The sequence below is a fragment of the Dipodomys spectabilis genome, unplaced genomic scaffold, assembly GCF_019054845.1.
Source record: "Dipodomys spectabilis isolate Male_0828 unplaced genomic scaffold, ASM1905484v1 ptg000241l, whole genome shotgun sequence".
Lineage (NCBI taxonomy): Eukaryota > Metazoa > Chordata > Mammalia > Rodentia > Heteromyidae > Dipodomys > Dipodomys spectabilis.
The window spans coordinates 3548417-3570268 of record NW_024870918.1 but is presented as its reverse complement, the minus strand read 5'-3'; the positions used below and the strand labels follow the sequence as shown (position 1 = coordinate 3570268).

General features: G+C 43.7%; 1 protein-coding gene across 1 annotated transcript in view; it reads left to right on the top strand.

Moving 5' to 3' along the window:
* Positions 1-21852, top strand: part of Dmrt1 (doublesex and mab-3 related transcription factor 1) — a 99364-nt gene that overhangs the window by 52511 nt on the left and 25001 nt on the right. Inside the window, exon 4 of the mRNA XM_042699404.1 lies at positions 809-953. Coding sequence (XP_042555338.1) covers positions 809-953 — 145 coding nt within the window. The remainder of the gene's footprint in view (positions 1-808; positions 954-21852) is intronic.

Sequence of the window (21852 nt, the reverse complement as noted above, 5' to 3'; positions counted from 1 at the left end):
CAGTTCTGGGGCTTGAACTCTGGTTTGGTAGGTTATTAGAGATAAGAGTCTCATGGATTTTCCTGCCCAGGCTGGTTTTGAACTGCGATCCTCAGATCTCAGCCTCCTGAGTAGATAAGATTATAGGTGAGAGCCACTGGCTCCAGGCTAAATATATTCTTACAAGGACAGTATAGGGTGGCCAAGGTAAAGATGCCACCTTACGCATGAGGAAGCCTTTAGAGGATCAATAGCATTCTTCAGCTAAAGAAGCTGGGTGACACATGACAGACTGTAGCTTCTACGTACTGACTGTAGCTTCCACGTACCGACTCTCTCCTCTCCACTTCCCTGTTCTCTTTAGGATTTGTCAACTCAGCATTGTACAGATTTTTACAGACACTCCAATAATGGTGAAATGCAACCTGGGTCTCACTGCTTTTGTGTCAGTCAGTGCTTCTGTCACTATGACAAATAAGAAAAAAAATGAAGTAGAGTTATTTTGGCTCGCGGTTTCAGAGATTTCAGCCCTTGGTCAGCTGGCTCCCTTGTTTTTTGGGGGTCATGGATGATGCTGAACATCGTGATGGGGAGCTGGTTGGGGAACAGAGTAGCTCACTCATCATGCACAGGTAGGACAGACACGACAGACAGACAGACAGTGGGAGAAGGGAGAGTGGAAATCCCTAGTGATCTACATTGTTTTTTAGCTCTACCCCATCTTCTAGCACTTCCCTGAATCATGCCACCACCTGGAGACAGCACACGAGCCTGTGGGACACATTGCACGTTTAAACCCTAACAGCAATCTTTCTTCCTCCTTCTGCAGATGAAAAACTCGGAGAACCGCCATGCAATGAGCTCCCAGTACCGGATGCATTCATATTACGGGCCTCCCTCCTACCTGGGCCAGAGCATGTCCCAGATCTTCACTTTTGATGACGGCCCTTCCTACTCGGAATCTAAAGCGAGTGGTAGGTGTCTGCTTGGGACAGGCTTTGGGTGGGGATGATTGCATCCAACACTAGGGCTCGAGCCCTATTCAAGAGCTTAGATGCAAGCTCAGTGTGTGTGAAAGCATTTAACTGTGGAGTGGTTATGCTTTGCTTGCTGGGAATGTGGCTTAGTGGTATGGAGTGCTTGCCTAGCATGCATGAAGCCCTGGGTTCGATTCCTCAGTACCACAAAAACAGGAAAGGCCAGAAGTGGCACTGTGGCTCAAGTGGTAGAGTGCTAGCCTTGAGCAAAATCTCAGGGACAGTGCCCAGGAGTTGAGCTCAAACCTCAGGACTGGCTAAGTAAATAAGATTCCCTCCAGTTTTTCCCTCATGTCCTCACCAGCCCCCCCCCCCTTTTTTTAGGTAATCTCACTATGTAACTCAGGCTCGGCTTGAATTTGAGCTTATTTTGCCTCTGCCTCGAGTGTTGGAATTATTATAGACATGCATCATCACATCTTGGTCTTTCTTGGTGATTCCCCCCCCTACTTTCCTACTTTATTAGGATTGTGGAGGGATTAAACAAAGAGGAAGAAAAATACTTGAACGTACATAAAATTCAATTCTCTGAAAAATGCACTATAAGACTCTCAACAGTCCCTGGAAATTTGGTATTATTGACTTAGTTTTTTACCAGTGCCACTGGATGAACCAAAGTTAAAATTATTGGTAAATTCTTTTTCTAGAAACTTTGTTCTGGTTCTTGTACGGAAGGTTCTTTTTTTTTTCTCTTGTGTACGTGCATGTGTGTGTGCTTGCACACGCGCGTGTGTGTGTTAGTCTTGGGGCTTGAATTCAGTGCCCTGGGTACTGTCCCTGAGCTTTTTTGCTGTTTACCACTTGAAGCTCAGCTCCATTTCTGGCCTTTTGGTGATTAATTGGAGAGAAATGTTTCACGGACTTTCCTGCCTGGGCTGGTTTCAAACTGTGACCCTCAGATCTCTGCCTTCTGAGTATGTAAGATTACAGGTGTGAGCCAGCTCATGGAAGTCTTACTTACCCAGTTCTATGGTGAAAACTGTATTAGAATGTAATGAATGATTCTTTCTAAAAAGATGAGCAGGAGTAAATGCATGCAGCTTCCTAGAGAATAGACAGAAAACTTGAAGGGAGACTTACTTCAAAATATCCTTTGTAGAAAGTAGAAAGGTAGGTTGTATAAACAATATAACATTTAAAGTAAGCATCGTGCAGTTCTGCTGAGCAAACAGCCCCAAGTCCTCTTGATTTGGAAATCAGCCCACTAGCCCCCCTCCCTAGGCTGTTATGCTGGTTCACCAACATTCTCTAAAAAACGTTTTTCACCTAACTGCTAGAAACTCAAAATTTCTTTAATCCAATATGCAGAAATTAAATTACCCACTGAAATCTTTCATGTTTCAAGCAATTTGTTTCCAATCAGCTACTGTAAAATTATTCATAATTGGGGCTGGGAAGGTGGCTCAGTGGTAGAGTGTTTGCCTTGCATGCCTGAGGCCCTGGGTTCGATTCCTCAGCACCACATAAGCAAAAAGAAAAAAGCCGGAAGTGGCGCTGTGGCTCAAGTGGTAGCGCACTAGCCTTGAACTGAAGAGCTGATAGCCTTGAACTGAAGAGCTGAGGGACAGCACCCAGGCCCAGAGTTCAGGCCCACGACTGGACCCCAAAAAAACAATTATTCATAATAGAAATACCAAACATTTAGATAGCTAAATAATTACTACAGCTAAAGCATCTTCAGTACATGTTTCTTTTGTGCTGAGAATGTACACAATCTTACTAGCACCCCAAAAAACATGGCATAAAAAGTGATTCTGAAAAGGCTAGGTCGGCTACCAAAAAAACAGGCCCATACCTGTAATCCTATCTACTCAGGAAGCTGAGATTTGAGAATCTCTATTTGAAGCTACCCTAGGTAGAAAGTTTGTGAAGTTCTTATCTCACAATTAACCACCAAAGAGCTAGAAGTGACATTGTGTTCCCAGAGTTCAAGCCCCAGTATCGGCACACATACACACAAAAAAGCAGTCTCAGAGATGTAAATTTTGTACTTTCAAAGCTGGTATCCTGTTGTTAAAATATTCAAGAAACAAGTAATATTTCTTTAAGCTGTATCCACAGCACTTAAAAATGCCCTGTAGATCCTTACCCAGCCATGTTAGGAACATTGTCTTCCTGAGATTAAATTTTGTTTGATTCTTTTTGTGCCAGTCCCGGGGCTTGAACTCAGAGCCCTTACATTCTTGCTTGGCTCTTTTTGCTCAAGATTGGTACTCTATTATTTAAACCATACTTCTGCTTCTGAATTTTGCTTGACTTTTTTTTTTTTGGCCATTCCTGGAGCTTGAACTCAGGACCTGGACATTGTCCCTGAGCTTCTTTTGCTCAAGGCTAGCACTCTACCAATTGAGCCACAGTGCCACTCTGGCCTTTTCTGTTTATGCAGTACAAAGGAATCGAATCCAGGGCTTCATGCATGCTAGATAAGCACTCTACCGCTAAGCCCTTTGCTTGATTCTTAATAGGATAATTTTTTTTCTCCCTTTCCTTTCTGGATACCTGTAGTGACAACAATAATTATTAGAGAATTCCGTTTAGTAGCTGAAAATGTCTTTTCTGGAAGACCGGTAAGAAAAACAGATTCCCCAGCCCCTCCTGCAATTATGGTACAAACTTGGGGCGTTTACATGCTAGGCAGATATTTCTGGGGACCTCCATTCCTGGTACCCAGGGACATGCCATTCCAGTCTGGATATTTTGTGTGTGAGACTGTGTGTGAAGTGAATTTTTGTATATTACTTGTTTCCCAGAAATTTTCATTTTAAAATTGAAGATGTATTCATCTTTTGGGGTAGAAATAAAATAACCCAATAAAACATTTTTTTTAATACAGGTGATCTCAGAGTTTATGCAGTAGCAATGCAAATAACTCTAATATAATGGCTTTGAAGTAAAAAATGGCTGCTTAATGAACCGGAGCACTTGGAAATACATAATTCTTCAACTTCAGTTTTAACCTTCTCCTAAACATTTAGGCCGTGGTAATAGGCAGGCTAGTCTTATGGTGCTGGGTTTCCAGATCTCCTTTTAAATTTTTTGTGTTGCGACACCATCTTTTGTTTTAGCAAATGCAACCCAGGCAGGAAGTGGAAGTCAGGAAGGCTTGAGTAGGAAATGGCACTGACCTACTAAGGCTTATCCTGTACTAAGTAAAATGTGGTTTTCCTTTTTGTTGTTGTTGGTGGTGGTTTTGGGGTTTTAACTCAGGTCTTGGGTGCTTTCCCTGAGCAATTTTGCTCAAAGCTAGTGCACTACTATAGCTCTACTTCTGGTTTTCTGGTGGTTAACTGGAGCTAAGAGTCTCACTGGGCTGTGGGAAAGTGGCTTGTGCCTGTAATCCTAGCTACTCAGGAGACTGAGATCTGCGAATTGTGTTTCAAAGCCAGTCCCTGTGAGACACTTATCTTTAGTTAACTACTCAAAAACTGGAAAGTGGAACTGTGGCTCAGTGGTAGAGCGCTAGCCTTGAGCATAAGAGCTCAGGGAGAGTGCCCAAGTCCAGATTTCAAGCACCACAACTGACAAAAAAAAAAAAAAAAAAAAAAGACTCTCCTGGGGACTTTCTTGCCCATACTGGCTTTGAACTGTGGTCCTCAGATCTCAGACTCCTGAGTAACTAGGATTGCAGGCATGAGCCACTGTGCTGGTGTGCGTGTGTGTGTGTGTGTGTGTGTGTGTGTGTGTGTGTGTGTAATCCTCCTACCAATGCGCCTTGAGAAGCTGGGATCACAAGCATGAAATCACCACATCTTGCTTGTTGATAGACATAGGGGTCTAGCTAACTTTGCCCAGGCTGGCCTTCGACTGTGGTCCTCCTGTTCTCTGCTTCTCAGGTTAGCTGGGATTACAGGTGTGCACCACCTGGCCTGTCATGTTAAAATAAATTTATCATATAGGGAAACACAAGCATGAAAGACCAGGGTCCTCACTGTTAATGTGACAGAGCCAGTGCACAATTTAGGAATGAAGCAGTTAAGGAAATAATTGTTCTAGAAATTTCTTCTAGAAATTAGGCAGGAAACCCACTCGTAGGAAGAAATTGCCTGTGCTTCTTATTCTAGGAATAAGGGAATATTTTTAGAGGCGGCTTTTTTGAGACAAAGGTATAAATTCAGAGCAAGGCAGCAAGACAAAACTATAAGAGGCAATTTATTAGAGGCAGAGAGGAAGAAATCTGGAGAGGAGCAGGAGGCATTTGAATTTATGGCAGAGTTTGAAAAGCATAGACACAGAAGAAAAGAGGTTACAGTCCAGGAAAGCAAGGCCAGTGCACCAGTGTTCACAGAGAGAAATTACTAGAATTTCTTACAACTTTTCTGCAGATGGATTCAGCTGAAAGTACGGATGCTGAGAGACCTGGGCCCTGCTTTGGGCCCTGTGTCTCACAGTTGATCAGGTATGCACGCTTGGGAAATGGAGGAGTGAACCAGGAGGAGCAATGGCAAAAGCTAATAATTACTTTGGGATGACTATGGAGAAAGGGATTATCCAAAACCTGGCTAATTTCTGAAAGTCATGTCTTTAGGATTTCACAGTGTGTGTTAGCTTGAGGCACGGGATTTTTACAAAGCAGGTAGGAGGCAAAGGCACAATATCTGGGATTAAGGCCCCATGGTTCATCTTTCAGGATATGTGAGCTTCCATTTTTCTCTTCAGGGCTTGCACAGTGGGGAACATTTGGAGAGGTTAAACCTTTGGATATCTTCAGATGGGAAGAAGGATATCATAGATTGTGTGTGTGTGTGTGTGTGTGTGTGTGTGTGTGTGTGTGTGTGTGTGTGTATTGTGTGTTCCAGGCCTTGGGCTTGAACTCAGGGCTTGGATGCTGTTCCTGAGCTTTTTTGCTCAAGGCTGGTATTCTAACACTGGAGCCAAAGCTCCACTTTTGGCTTTTTGTTGGTTAATTGGAGATAAAACTTTGCTGTCTGGACTGACTTTGAACCATGATCCTTAGATCTCAGCCTCCTGAGTAGCTAGGATTACAGACGTGAGCCACCAGGACCTGGTTTAGAATTTCCATTTATTTTAGGTAAAGAAAGTCATGGGGAAAAAATAGGTTGGTGGGGAGTAAAAGGTGTGTGTGTGTGTGTGTGTGTGTTGCTCGGAATTGAACCCTTAGTCTCGCACATGCCAAGCAAATGCTCTACCACCAAGCTACATCCCAACCCCTAGGGGATTAATTTTGCACCTGTTGTATTTGAAATATTCATGATATACCCCAGTTGATTGTCAAGTGAGAGTTGGATCTAGGAAATCTAAAGCTAAGAAAACTAACCCTTCCCTGCTAGGAATAAACATTTGAGGTTTTCATGGGTAGATACGATTTGAAGTCAGGATGATGAGATGACCTAGAGAAATGAATGTAGATGAAGGATAGGGATTAAGGCTGGTCTTTGGGCTCCCAGTGGTCAGAACTTTGGTGGATGGAGGGTAGAGTGGGGAGTAGGCAGTGAGCACATCAGTGGTTGGGTCTTGGAAACTAAGAAGAGGAGTTATTTCAGTGAAGAGAGCCCAACAGTGCTCCTGAGATGTTTGTGTGTTGCCAGGTAGGAATGGTGGGTGGCTTGGCTGTTTAGCCATGTTGATAGGGAAGTGGGACCAGAACCTGACAGGATATGCAGGAGTGCATGAGAGAGGAGAAGCAGGTAGAGAGTTCAGACAGCAGTTCTGGGTGGAGGTGGGAGGTAGTTTATGGTGGGAATGAGTGAGCAGAGCAGTGACTAGAAGCAGAGGTGAAGATGGAGGAGAAGTCATTTCTTTGGAGACAGGGAGGAGTCAAGGTGGCCCTGAGTGCTGATGGGAGTGAAAATTTGCTGGTACGGGGTATGCACACAGTGGCCACAGCTGTATCCCTGTTGCTTTTGCCTCAGTTTCCCTACTTGGTACAGTTAGGTTCTGGAGCCCACATTGATGCAGTGGGAAGGGGGGGGAGGGTGGAGGTAAATAAGCCCAGCAAGGCACAAATGCCTTTCTGTCAGGGGGGAAGCTGGGGTGGCCGGCACTTCTTATAAGGGACAAAGATGTACCAGAAATGTTTCAGAATCTAGTCCAGACTACAGGGAGGCTGGGGCTGCTTTTGCCACGTGTGCATGTTTTGCCCTGAGTGGCGTGGCCAGCCTGTAGGAGAAGGAAATGCTGACCTTAGAGTTTCCTTGCTTTAAGAACAGTCGATTACATTTGATGCAACATTTAGAAGATGGTTGAGTTGAACTTAATCTTGACACTGTAGGAAATGACTTCTCATTTGGTAGATTTCAAAGAAAAGAGCACTGGGCTGGGAAATTTATTTTCCTTATGTGACCTTGATACTCTCACTTGGGGTTTTGAGCAGAAAGGCAAGGGGACCAGTCAGAGGCCGGGAGCAGCACGCAGTGGGAGAAGGAAGGGAAAGGCCTTTCTAAAGAAGACATCTGGCTCCAACCCCAGCCCGAGCCCAACAGCAAGAAGCTCATCGATGGTTCCATAGCTTCTGTTTGCTCCCTTCTCTGGATAGCTGAAAGCAATTTGTGTTTGTGTGTGTGTGTGTGTGTGTGTGTGTGCGCGCGCGCGCGCGTGCGTATGCATGCACGCTAGTCCTGGGGCTTGAACTCAGGTCCCGGGCTCTGTCCCTGAGCTTCTTTGTTCTTAATACTAGCTTTCTACCACTTGAGCCACAGCACCACTTCAGGCTTTTTCCAAGTAGTTAATTGGAGATAAGAGTCTCATGGACTTTCCTGCCCAGGCTGGCTTCATACTTGATCCTCAGATCTCAGCCTCCTGAGTAGCTAGGATGATAGGCATGAGCTACCAGTGCCTGGCTTCTATTTTTGTTGTTGTTTTTTTTAATTTATTTTTTATTACCTTTAAGTAGTTGTACAAAGGAGTTTTGCCACTCAAAAAATCAGTTATGTATATATGCCTTGATTGATGGTGTCTCTTTCATCATTCATCTCCATACCACCCAACGCTATTTTTGCAGGATATGCATTGAATATTATGACTACATCCTCCCCCTCTTTCCTCTCTTCATTCCTCTATCCCCTGCCCTGTGTCCATCCTTCCCCACCTTTGAAACACTTACTTTCATTTTCATTCTGGCTTTCATTTTGTTGGACTGTGAGTTCATTTTTGTAAGGAATCTCACCATTTGAATTCTTCCCTATAAAGACTGTACTTCAATCCGTACATCTGTATCAACTTGTATTCAATCCCATATGTGTTTACTTGCGTATTTATAAATTAGTTCTAGCTTTCACATATGAGAGAAAACACACGTCCTTTGCCTCTAGGCCCAATTTAACTTCCTTTAACATGTTTTTTTCCCATTTCTTTGCAAATGATCTGTTTTCATTTTTCCTAATGAACGAGTAGGATTCCATTGCGCTCATATACACATTTACTTGATCCATTCATCCACTGAAGGGCATCTGGGCTCTTTCTGTGCCTTGGCTATGGTGAACAGAGCAGTAATGAACATGATTGTGCTAGTGGCTTTACTATATCCTGACTTGTAATCTTTCAGATAAATTCCCAAGAATGAGTTCCTGGATTGTAGTATATTCTACATTGAGATTTTTTTTTTTAATTGGTGTCAGTTGTGGGGTTTGAACTCTGGGCCTGGGCACTGTCCCTGAGCTCTTCAGCCCAAGGGTAGTGCTCTACCACTTTGAGCCACAGCTCCAATTCCTGTTTTCTGGTGTTTAATTGGAGATAAGAGTCTCATGGACTTTCCTGCTTGGGCTGGCTTTGAACTGCAAGCCTCAGATCTCAGCCTCCTGATTAGCTAGGATTATACATGTGAGCCTCCAGTGCCCAGCTATGTTGAGTTTTTTGAGGAATCTCCAAACTGATTTCTAGAAAGGTTGTGCTAGTTTACATTCCCAGCAATAGGATACTAATTTTTTGTTTGTTCGTTTGTTTTGTCCATATCTTTGGTCAGCAACTGTTGTTGTTTGTAATATTTTGTTGTTGTTGTTGGTTGTGGGGCTTGAACTTGTGGCCTGGGCACTGTCCCCCAGCTCTTTTGCTCAGGCTAGTGCTCTGCCACTGGAGCCACAGCTCCACTGTTGATTTTATTCTTGATGGTGGTAGCCATTCTAACTGGGATGAGGTGGGTGTCTCAGTGTTGATTTGATTTGCATTTCCTCTTTGGCCCACAGGGTCAAGCATTTTCAAGGTTTGTTTTTAAAATAGTCCGTACATAGGTTTGCTAAGCACCCTGGTGACTTAGGTACAGGAAGTGCAAAGAAAAAGAGAGGGGAGGGTACGTAAGGGCCTTAGCAGGTATTAATAATGAGGACATTGTTCAGGGAGGACAAGAAGGGTATAAAGTGGGTGAGATTGAGGGTCCTGCCATGTCCCCTGTGGAGTGAGATGCCAGTATTTGATAAGACCACTGCCAGTCTGTCATCTAGAAACTTCCCAGAGACGTAAGGCAGGGAGGTGGGAAGAAAATGGCTCTCCAGCACAGTCACAAGCAGATGGGGCTGGGGTGTGGCCTCTCACAGAGGACCATCTCTGCGTTCTCCAGATGCCCACCTTCAGCAGTGATGCCCGGCCTCGGGCAGTGTCCTCAGAGGTCTGCCACCTGGATGGTTCATGGTTTCTTGAATGAATGAGAAACCAACTGTTGGATTCTTTCTGTTCAGGTCTCACTGACCTGGAGTTTAGGCATGGTGGGAAAGCAATCAGTGCAGTAAATCAGAGCAAGCCATCATGGTCGAACCCCCAGGCCACAGACATTCTGGATTTATATCATGGGGGAAAACTTCCCTTTGGAAAACTAGAATTTTAAGGACTTATTCTTCACATAGGGCTGGTCTTTGATGAAGAACCGCAGCCCTGCCAGAGTTGGGAGGGGCTTTCTCTATATTCCCACTCAACAAGATCGGTGTGGGCAGAGGGCTGCGACTTCTACTTGTTAGGGTTTAAGACGAACAGGCAGCCAGGATCTTGTGGCTCATGCTTGTAATTCTGGCTACTCAGGAGCCTGAGATCTGAGAATCACAGTTTGAAGCCAGCCTGGGAAAAGTCCACGAGCTTCTTATCTCCAATTAACCACCAAAATGCTGGAAGTGGCTCAAGTGGTAGAGTGCCAGTCTATAGCAATTAAAAACAAACAAACAAACAATGGACAGTCCCCACACCCTGAGTTCAAGCCCCAGTCTGACATGGAGGAAAAAGAACAAAAAGGAAGAGCTAGTGTCAGAACTTGTTCCTCTGAGCTACTTGTCCTAGACTTTGCTTGTCCCTTTTCCCCTTCCTCGTTCTTCCTCCTCCCCCTCCCCTCCTTCTTTTTCTCCTTTCCTTCCTTTTACTCTTCCTTCCCTTATAAACATTCACATAGTTCTTACAATGTCTTTAAGATAATGTCCTGTGCACTTTATGGTTATAACTTACCTAACTCTCTTAATACTATGGTCCCATTTCACCAGACTGTGGCTTGAGGTAGGAAAGAGCCAGGGTCCTGCTTTTTGTGTGTTGGGAGGAGGAAGTGAAGTATAAGGAGGAGGTGGTTTGTCTAAGACCTCACTAGCCATTGGTCTTGGGCTCTTTGGGTTGATGTCTTTCCAAGACATTGATGGCTAGAACTGGGGTTTGAGATAGGACGTGTCCTATCTTCTGGGACTCAAACCATGGTCCAGATGGAACTTTTTCTTATAATGGTGAAATGTCAGAACCCGTTGGCACAAGCCTCATGCATGAATGCACCACCTAGGGGTGTCTTTTGGTAGCAGCTGCCATCAGCAAAACTCTCCACAGCAGTCTGAAACCTACCAGCCATTCAGGACTGATATTACTCTTGACGTCTTTCTCCTAATATTACCCAACGAGCACAGCAAAGCCATGTTTAGCTATGTGATTATATTTGAACTTCCTTTTTATGTAATAAGAAAGTCAGGTGCAAGTGTTCCTATTGGACGGGCAGGTGGCAAAAGAGTAGATAACTTGTTATTACATGGATATCAGAAATGCAAATAGAAGCACAGTCAGATGCTTCTGTCGTTATTTTTCTTTTTCTGTTCTATTTTTTGAGACCAGGTCTTTCTATTATATAGTCCAAGCTGGCCTTATGCTTGTGACCTACCTGCCTCAGCCTTCCAAGTGTTGAGATTACAGGTGTGTGTCACCAGGCCCTGCTATCGGGTGTTTTATTAAATAGTCTTTTTGCTTTTCTGTTTTCCTGTGATCATCATCTATTAACTGGTCACATATGCTAACAGCCATTTATTTTTAAATTAGTGTGAATGAAAGGTACATTTTTTTTTCCAGATGAGTTTTGGAAAAGATGCTATTTTTACTCTCTGTCTAATCTATGTATTTACCATGGGGTAGCCTTGTTACATCTTCAACTTGTTTGTGAAAAGCTATCTATCCATTCAGGGCACAAAGCAGATAAGCGGTCATGTCACACATCAAGCTGGTCTGTGTTGTCACTTAACCAACTACTCTTCTTTTGAGCAGTCCTGGAGAGCTGGGTATTGGTGGCTCACACCTGCAATCCTATTTGAAGCCAATCAGGCAGGGAAAAAAAAATCTGTGAAGACTCTTACCTCCAGTGAACCCGCACAATGTTCAACTGGAGGCGAGGCTCGTGTGGTAGAGCACTTAACAGTGAGCAAGCGAGCTGAGGGGGCGTGAGGCCTGAGTTCAAGCCCTTGTGCCATGACCCCAGCCCAAATTGCATCCTTGTGGTCCTCAGTTGCATGTGACCGTGTTCAAACCTGAGCTGTTTTCCTCAGATTTCTTCCTTTGACTTTACTCTGCCAGGCCTTCATGCTTTCCTTTTGTGTGTGTGTGTGTTAGGGGGACTGGGGCGGGGGGAGGGAAGACCCAGTATGGAGTAACTCAAGAGTTTATTTTCCCAGCCTGGCTTTTCAGAGGCACGGCCCAGACCAAGTACAACTTGAATAACCTTCAGGAAAGCTGTGCTGTCCTTCTGTCGGCCCCGCTGTCTTTGAAAATTGCCTCCAGAGTTAGTGAGCAGGAACAGTTAAGATTTACAAACAATGATGAAGCTTGTCACGCATCCTTCACCATTCATCATCCGGGTGCCGTGCCTGGGCGGTGAAGTGTTCTTCATAAAAACCAGTTCAGTGTGAAATACACCTCGCTGCAATGTTTACTGCTCTGAAGCTCGTCAGCGGCCCTTTATAGTAAATCCAGATTGCGATGTGACATTACAGTATATCATTGCCCGGCGCCGTGGGGTTTACACCAACAGTGAATGCAGCGCGCACCAGATGAGGTGTCCACATTGAGTTATGTCAGAATTTGGCTGTTATATGGGGATAGCTTTGGTTTTCTGAACACTGAAAGTTAGCTTTATATGTATTTATATTTATATATAGGCATCTACTTCCCATTGTGCACAACATACACACGGGGATAGATGGTATAGGCGGAGGTCAGCCTATGGTGTACAAGTATGGTGACCGGATTTTATGTACCTACCCAACTGTTGTTCGTGGAGATCAACCTAAATGGAATCTTGGTGTCTGTGGAGGGGGCGGGGGGTCCGGGGATTTGAAGTGGATGGTTGGTTGGTCTGTAGAAGTGGACTTGATCTTGCGTTGTATATAGTGATCATGTTTACTGTCCTTTCTTGAACAAAAAAACCTCAAGTAACTCTTACCTCCTGGAATTATCATTGAACATCGTTAGGCTCCTTGGATAGTAGGGCAGAAAAAAGAAACTACAGCCCTCCTCCCAGCCCCCATCGCCCTCCTCAGCCCTCATCGCCCTGCTGTTGGTTGGTCCCTGTCTGTCCCATCGAGGGTACACTCTGGGGAGGCCTCTGGAGTTACTGTGTGTGGACTGTTGTTGTTTTGAGTTGGGTATCAGAACAGAGGCGGCTGCTTCCCGTTTTGGCAAAAGATGCTGCTTCTCGGAGGAGATTGATGAGGCTCTGCAATCAGAAAGCGCTTGCGGAATTTACAGCGTGATCAGGTTTATTTACATTAGCCCTAAAAGGGATGGTATTAAAAATGAGCCCCAGCAAAATAGAATATTCAGAGATAACAGCAGACTTCAGTCCCTCACTCAAAAGGCTTTAAGTGGTGCGTTAAAGGTGGTTTAGCACACCTTTTAAAATTTTCTGTTACCTGTCGCAAGGTTCTTAGGAAAACCCTTTGTGGTCTTATATACCTGGCTGCAATTGAATTTGGTGTCAGTTGCTTCATTTTACACCTAGGTTAGAGGTGTTAAAGTTGAGGTTGAGTCAGGTGTACAGGTGACTCCTCACACCTGTAATCCTGGCCACTCCCGAGGCTGAGATTGGAGGATTATAGTTTAAAGCCAGCCCAAGGCAGGAGATTCCATGACATTTTTTTATCTCTAGTTAACCATCAAAAATCTGGAAGTGCAGCTGTGGCTCAAGTGGTGGAGTACTAGCCTTGAACATAAAAGAGCTGAGAGACAGCATCTAGGCCATGAGTTCAAGCCCCAATACTGGTACAAAAAATAGTTGTTGTCTCTAAAATTTAAACTTAATTCAGCACCTATGTTTTTATGTGCTATGTCTAACCACCTGTGCCTCACATTTCACTGAATATCTAGGACAGAGGGCAGACTGGGAAGCGGATAGAAGACAACAGCAACTTCCCTAAGAATTTCCAGAACTTTCCAGAGTCATGTTGCTTTTAAGAATAGTCCATGAGGGGTTGCTGATCCGTCTTAGGGCTGTTTCCTTATTGGATTGAAGCCTTTGTATGGATTTCTCAGTAAAAAGCAATTTGTGGATTGTAATTTATCCTTGAATGTATTAACTGTATTGTTTCTTCGGCTGCTTAGGTAATTCATAGGCCCACAGGTAAAGCGAACCATACATCTTTCTTCATATTTTTTTTTTTCAGTTTCTGGAGTTCATTTTGATAAATATTATTTTATATGATCAGAGGCACAGAGTCATTGTGCTTTTGTATTCCTCTCCTAAATGTATCTCCATATTTTATGTTAGATAAATTAGTAAAACAGCAAATGAAATTAATTCTGTCATTCAGAATTAAAATGGAAATTTGTTCTTGTATTTCTTTTCTTTTCTTTTTTTGCCAGTCCTGGGGCTTGAACTCGGGGCTTGGGCACTGTTCCTACGCTTCTTTCTCTCAACGCTAGTGCTCTACCACTTGAGCCACAGCACCACTTCTTGTTTTTCTGAGTTTCTTGGAGATGAGTCTAACGTATATGATCATATAAAATAATATTCTATGAAACCAACTCCAAGAAAAGGAAACGAGACATTTTTTAGTTGCTATCGGCTGTTTTTATTTTCCTTTTGTCTTGTTTATTAGTTTGTATTTAGGAAGGTAAGGGAGGGCACAGAAAAGTTGGAAGAACGGTGAGCAAGTTCAACAGTGATAACTCACTTAGACACTGTGGAAAATCAACTGGGTATCTTGTGGGTGGGGATGGGAAGGAAAACATCAGGAGAGAGCAACAGAAGGGAAGACACGGTTGAAAAAGAATTGTACTTATTATTCATTACCTGACTCATGTAACTGTAAGCCTTCTATATATCAACTCTACAACAACAACTTGAAAAAAAAAAAAAGAAGAGTCATAGCAGACTGTCTTGCCTGGCTTTGAACTGTGGTCCTTAGATCTCAGCCTCCTGAGTAGTCAGGATTACAGGTATGAGCCAAATGTATAATACAGGCTTTTACCTGTATTTTATGAGTTGTTCTCCTCCAGTTTGGCCCAGAAGCTCTTGTGCTGGGCCAGGTCCTGGGTCTCTCTAGTTAATCCCACCCTCAGGATATAAAATTTTTATTTCATTTCAGTAAAGAATTAATAAACCCAGCCCAGCACCTGCAGCTCATACCTGTAATCCTAGTCACTCAGGAACTAGCTCTGAGAATTACAGTTTAAAAAATCAGCCCAAGCAGAAAAGTCTGTGAGACACTTATCTCTAATTATCCCAAGAAGCTGTAAATGGAGCTGTAGCTGATAGAACACAAGACTAGGAGAGAAAAAGCCAAGTGATATCACCCAGGCTTTGAGCTCAAGCCCTAGTACCAGCACCAAAAGAAAAAAAAATGAATCCATTGAATACCCATTGTACGCACTTAATAGTATAGTCCAGGAGTTGAATCTCAGCCAGCCAGCTATAGGCTTTGGGTCTGTGTTGGATGAAGATTTCCTTCTCTGGCCTAGAGCAACAAGAATTGTAGCCTAATTCTGGGCAAAAGCAGGCATATGTCACTTCGTTACTTAACACGGCTGTAGACGTGGGCTGGAGTTTGATTTATTTGTTTATAGTAGTTTTATTGAGATAATAATTCACATACTGTAAAATTTGCCCTCTTAAAGGGTACCATTCAGTGGTTTTTAGTATATGGACGAAGTTGTGCGATTCTCACTACTTCCTGTCTAGTTCCAGAACATTTCTATCATCCTAGAAAGAAACCTCACCCCCATTAGCAATCATACCCCATTTTTCTCTCCCTCTTAGCTCTTGCCAACTTCTGTCTCTGGTTGCTGTGAATTTGACTATTCTGGATCTTCTTTCTTCCTCCTCCCTCCTCCTCCTCTTCCTCCCTCCTCCTCTTCCTCCTCCTCCTCCTCCTCCTCCTCTTCCTTCTCCTCTTCTTCTCCTTCCTCTTCTTCTTCTCCTCCTCTCCTTCTCCTTCTCCTTCTTCTTCCTCTTCCTCTTTTTCCTCTTCCTCTTCTTCCTCTTTTTCCTTCTTCCTCCTCCTCCTCTATGTCCTCTCCCTCCCTCTCCTCCTCCTCCTCCTTCCTCTTCTCTTCTCCTTCTCCTTCTCCTTCTCCTTCTTCTTCACGAAGACTAGTGATCAGACCCAGGGCTCTGTCGATTCCAGGCAAGGGCTCCCATATCCTTGGTCCTAGATATTTGATATAAATGAAATCAGACAATATCTGGCTTTTGTCTAATTTTGATTTAGCATAATATTCTCAAACTTTGTCTGACTTGGATGCTGTGGCACAAAGCAGAGCTTTGTGGGGAGAAAAAGGTTGGTTTGTGTATATGTGTGTTTATGTGTGTGTTTGTTTGTTTGTTTTTGGCAAAGGATTCATCTCAGAGAGTGCAGTAGAGGGCTGTGCGTGAAGGGCAGGCTTACAGGGAGCAGGGTAGGTTCTGGGGTCACAGGCCCTGCCTGCCCTCTGAGAAGGCTTGATCTTTCTGGCAATCAGATCTAGTCCTCCTTCGAAGCTATCTAGGGGCCACCAAGAGTCACCGTATTAGAACAAGAGAGTCTCCGTCACCTTTGTCACCTAGAACATTCCAAAGGTTTAGCAGCTCTGGGTGCTTAGAAGTAGCACCTTCCATGATAGCACAGGTAGGTGAAGAAGCCATTGGCTATATTCTAGAGTTGGGCATATTGCTGAAGAGAGAGTTTGAGTAGCTGCTGGAGGCAGAGCAGGACTGTGGTTTGAATGTCCCCTTCAGAGCTTGAAATAGAATTGCCACTGTCACAGCCTTAGAGGTAGGGCCTGTTTAGAAGCTAGAACTCCTGAATCCAATCAAGGATGGATTAATCTCTAAGTGTTGGGGGCCAGCCATGCCTGGAATCCTACCTACTGAGGAGGCTGAGACTTGGAGAATCATGGTTGAAAACCAGCCAGAAAAGGCTGCAAGACTTCCATCTCCAGTTAACCAGCAAAATGCAGGGCTGGAGGCATGATTCAAGTGGTAGAGTGCAAGCCAAGAGTGAAAAAAAGGAAATGAGGAATTGAGTGCAAGCCCTAGTACTGGCATAAAACAAACGCACAAGAATGGATTATGGCAGTTACTAGAGAAGTATTCTGCTCTCTCAGGAGCGGGCTCATGACCAAACCGGAGATGTGTTCCCATGCTCTGACTGTCTCTGGCCCTTTTACCTTCTGTCATAAGATAAGGAGGGCTGAAGGCCCTTCCTCAGATGCCTGCATCATCAGGCATCTTCCATGACTAAAAGCCAAAGAAACTCCTGTCCATTATAAATGGCCTCACCTCAGGTTTTCTGTGATAGCAGCAGCAAACTAAGATATCTTTGGGTGATCTCTCTCCTGACCCATCTCTCACTGGTGCTCTCCAGCTTTAGGCTCCATTGTTGAAACTTTCATCTTCTTTCATCTGTCTCCCATCCTCACCCTCCTTTCAGGAGGAAATCAGCCAGCCAGCCATGCAGGGCTATTCGAATTCGAATTCAAGATCTAGCACCTCTGTCAAGTGCTCAGTAGCCCTGCCCGGGGCCTACTTGAGGACAACATATTGAATATTGTGAAAAAAGAATGTTCTTTGTTTTCCATTCCGAAGTACTTTGGGACTTTGATATCGACCCGAAGAGGCAGCTCAGTGTTTATTGCCCAGAACAGAGAGGTGAATACAAGTACCAGCTGCTCTCCAAGTACCATTTAATAAAAGCCTGACTTTTACCTGCCTTGTAATCGTAGCGACTAAGGAGACTGAGATTTGGAGGTTGAAGTTCAAAGCCAATCTGGGCCAGGCACTATTGGCTCACATCTGTAATCCTAGCTACCCAAGGAGGCTGAGAGCTGAGGATCAGCTTTCAGGAAAGTCCACAAGACACATATTTCTAATTAATCACCAAAAAGCCAAATGTGGAGGTGTGGCTCAAGTGGTAGAGCTCTAACCTTGAGCAAAAAAAACCCTCAGGGACAGCACCCAGGCCTGAGTTCAACCCCCAGGACTGACCAAAAAAAAAAGTATGACCAAGATGGGGAACATGGTATTCCCTCTGACCATTGTGTGGGGGGAGGGGGGTCCGGTCGTGGGGCCTGAACTCTGGGCCTGGGCGCTGTCCCTCAGCTCTTCAGCTCACAGCTAGTGCTCTACCACTTGAGCCACAGCACCACTTCTGGCTTTTTTTTTTCTGTTTATGTGGTGCTGAGGAATCGAACCCAGGGCCTCAGGCATGGAAGGCAAGCGCTCTACCACTGAGCCACCTTCCCAGCCGCTGGCTGAATCCTTCTATGCACAGATGTGTTTAAATTTTGATGCATTCCAGTTTGGTTTCTTTCTCTTTGGCTGTCACTGACATGAAATCAAGACAGAATCCAGTCTGGGGAAACTGTCTCTTCCTTTTCTTCTCAGAGTAAGGGAGCTTTAAGTTCCTCTGTGCAGATGGCAGTAGGTGGCAGTTCTTCATTCTCTAGTATGTAGATATCCAGATTTTTCAGCACCATTTGTGGACAGGGACTGTCCTTTTATCTCAGTGTGTGGTCTTGACACTAGTAGGGGAATGTGGCCCAAGGGCAAAGCTTGACATCTGCCTCTGTGGCCTTTTATCTGTGAGCAGATCAATTAGAAAGCAGCAGGGATTGAGTGTGGACATCCAAGTATCTGCCCGTGAACTTGTTATTGGAAGATTCACCCATCTCTGGTAAATGTTTTCTTTCTATTTTTTTTGAATATTGTGTATGTATGTGTGTATGTATGCATGCATGCATGCATGCATGTATGTATGTATGTATGTATGTCAGTCCTGGGGCCTGAACTCCGGGCCTGGGCGCTGTCCCTCAGCTCTTCAACTCAAGGCTGGCGCTCTATCACTTGAGCCACAGAGCCACTTCTGGCTTTTTCTGTTTATGTGGGACTGAGGAATCGAACCCTGGGCCTCATGCATGTGAGGCAAACACTCTACCACTGAGCCACCTTCCCAGCCCCTCTTTCTTTTTATTTTTAAAAGAAGCGTTTTCTTCCCTTTGCCTAACCCAGGCTGGCCTGGAACACAAGATCTTCCTGCGTTTGCCTGCCAAAGTGCTGGGATTACAAGGGCATAACAACAAACCCAGCTAAAGAAGCTGGTTTTTATTTGTTTGTTTTGGTCAGTTGTGGGACTTGAACTTGCGGCCTCTGGGCTCTGTCCCTAAGCATTAGATAAGAGTCTTGTGGACTTTCTTTCCCCGGCTGGCTTTGAATCGTGATCTTCAGATCTCAGCCTCCTAAGTAGCTAGGATTATATAGGTGTGAGCCATTAGCACCCAGCTTAAGAACCTATTTTTCTTTTTTCTTTTTTGGAGAACTCTGAGATTTGAACTCAGGGCCTCACACTTACTAGGCAGCAGACTCTTTTGCACTTGAGCTATACTCCAGCCATCTGGTGGATACTTTCTTGATTATCTTTTACTTTTATCTACTGTGTCCTTGACAACTCTCTTAAATATATCTTTTTCTTCTCTGCTTATAGTTCTGAGATAAAGGTGAATAAGGTAATAGGAAGGAAATCCTTTTAAAGTCAGGACTTACATTCAGTGAGAAGAATTGAGTATGTAAAAAAAAAAAATTGGCAGATTTTCCAGTTTTCTAGTTGGAAAAGATTAGAGTTTTTCTATTTGAAAGTAGTACTTGGTAATTTTTAAGCCAGTTTGTCCACGAGTAATATTGCTAATAAAACCCTCCCTGTGCTCAAAGTAGGTCATGAGGACAGGCTGGTGGGCAGACCAGAGTTGTCAATTACTCCGTCATGTCTGCAGAAGGGAAAAAGTCAATGTGTCCTTGTTTTAATTTGACACACTCCAGGCTTTTGAGAGTGTAATTGCTGGAGGGGGGCAGTTAAGTGGCCATGTTCCCTGTCAGCCTGTCTGCCTCTGACTCCAGGGCTAAGCACCATGGGAGTGGTGATGAGGGATGAGGTATCGTTGGGTTAAGTGCTGGTATAATGGCTCCTTCCGCATACCTTGTACCCCATCTCTATCAGCACTTGCCTGAGGCGGTGAGGGTTTATGCTGCGAAAAGAGTCCGTCTGTTAATTTTCATGAATCAATGTCAAGTTGTGAGGAGCAGCTGTTACGGAGTTAAGTGGACTGTAATAAATACCACCCCCTCCTGGAGTAAATCTCAAGTCTTTATATCTATCCGTGTGGTCTTATCAGTTTAAATGATTTTTTTGGCCTACTTATCAAACCAAATGTTGGTCTCCAACCGATGGAGGCAAATGACTTGTCTACTTTGTATGTGTGTGTACATGCACATGTGTTTGGGCTCCAATACTGGGGCTTGAACTTAGGTACTGAACTCTCTCCCTTTACTTTTGCACTCAATGCTAGCACTCTACCACTTGAACCACACCTCCACTTCTTTTTTTTGTGAATAATTAGAGAGATAAAAGTCACACAAACTTTCCTGCCCTGGCTGGCTTTGAACTGAGGTCCCCAACCTCCCGAGTCAGCTAGGATTACAGATGTGAACCACCAGTGCTCAGCTGACTTGTCTATTAGCCTGCAGATAGCATGTGGCTGCTACTCAGGCAGAGAGGAAATGTGTCCAGGCCTGGATTATTTTGGAGGTGGAGAATAACTCTTTCAAGTTCTACAATGTACTAATCTGTTTTGTAAATTAACATGTGTTAATTGGACACAGGGGTTTCATTGTGATATTTCCCTAGATGTGAACTCTGTACTTTGAGCAACTTTACCTCCTGTGATACTATCATAATACAGTATCTAGTGGGTTTCATTATGCTGTCTTTGTGTGTGTGTGTGTGTGTGTGTGTGTGTGTGTGTGTGTGTGTGTGTGAGAGATGGATTATTTTCCTTCCTCCCTTCCCCTTCCCAGGCAATCCCTCTTTTACGGTATTCATGGCTTATATGCCATCATCATGAATATAATCATCATCATTACCATTATTTTAGGTCTATATAACATAGATGATAAAGAAAATACAGTATTTGGCTCTTTGAGCTTAGCTTGTATCACTTAACATGATGTTCTCCAGTGTCATCCATATTTCTGCAAACAACATGTCATCCTTCTTAATGGCTGAATAATAATCTATGGTATGTATAGTAATACATACTATATATACATACCATGTATGGATGCATGTACATTGTATATGTCTATACACATGCATATATACAATAAATATATGTATATGCATTAAATTGTACATGTACATACAATGTATATATCTATATAGTATATCTATATAGATATATACCTACTCTATATGCTCTACATTTTCTTTATCCATTTTATCGGTTGTTAGAATTTTTCCAAAGCTTTTTTGTTGTGAATAGTTCTGCAATAAATTTTGGTGTGCAGGCGATCCTTTATCAAATGAGCTTGTTTTTTAGTTATTCAGCTTTTTTTCAGTCACTCAATTTGCTTTTATTTGAAGAGAAGTGCCCATTTTGTCTTCGTTTTTAAACTTAATGATGTAGAATTGTAATAGTGGTCTGTTAAGTTTTCAGAAACTCTGCACCTGTGACTCTAGAGTAAACCTCCTCATGTTCATTGCTGGTCTCTGTATGTTTAACTTCTTGTGTTAATAGTCATATTCCACACAGGTTGGTTGGTTTTATTGGTCCTTTCACAGCACTCATTTATTCATTTGTAAGTTTTGGTTGGTGCAACATACAGTTCTTGGTGTTTTTTTCCCTCCCTTCCTTCCTCCCTTCTTCCTTCCTTCCCTCCTTTGTCTCTTCTTTCAGTACTGGAATTGAACCTAGAGCCTCTCAATTGCTAGGTAAGCGCTCTGCCACCTGAACCCTCCAGCCCACTGATAGTTACTGTTAGAGAGACTTTTTGAAACTCCTTATTTCCATATTTTTCTTTCAATCCCACTAAAAGCTGAGTTGTTTTTGAGCTGATTGTTGGCAGCAGTTACTCTCAGAAATGGGACAAGTAAGTTCTAGAGCTGAGATTTCAGCACTTGTCTGACTTTAAGCCCACACCTGACTCTAAAGCACACATGCACACAAACACACACACACACACACACACACACACAGAGTCATACAGAGTCTCATGACTCTACACTGTGTTGGCTTGTGGTCAGCAATAGAGGATTGAGTCTTACTTATCCTGCATTCCACCCAGAAGCAGAACCAAGAACAACAACTTCTGTGCAGATAGTAGATTGAACGGTGAGTCCATGGCACCAGACAGAAAGAT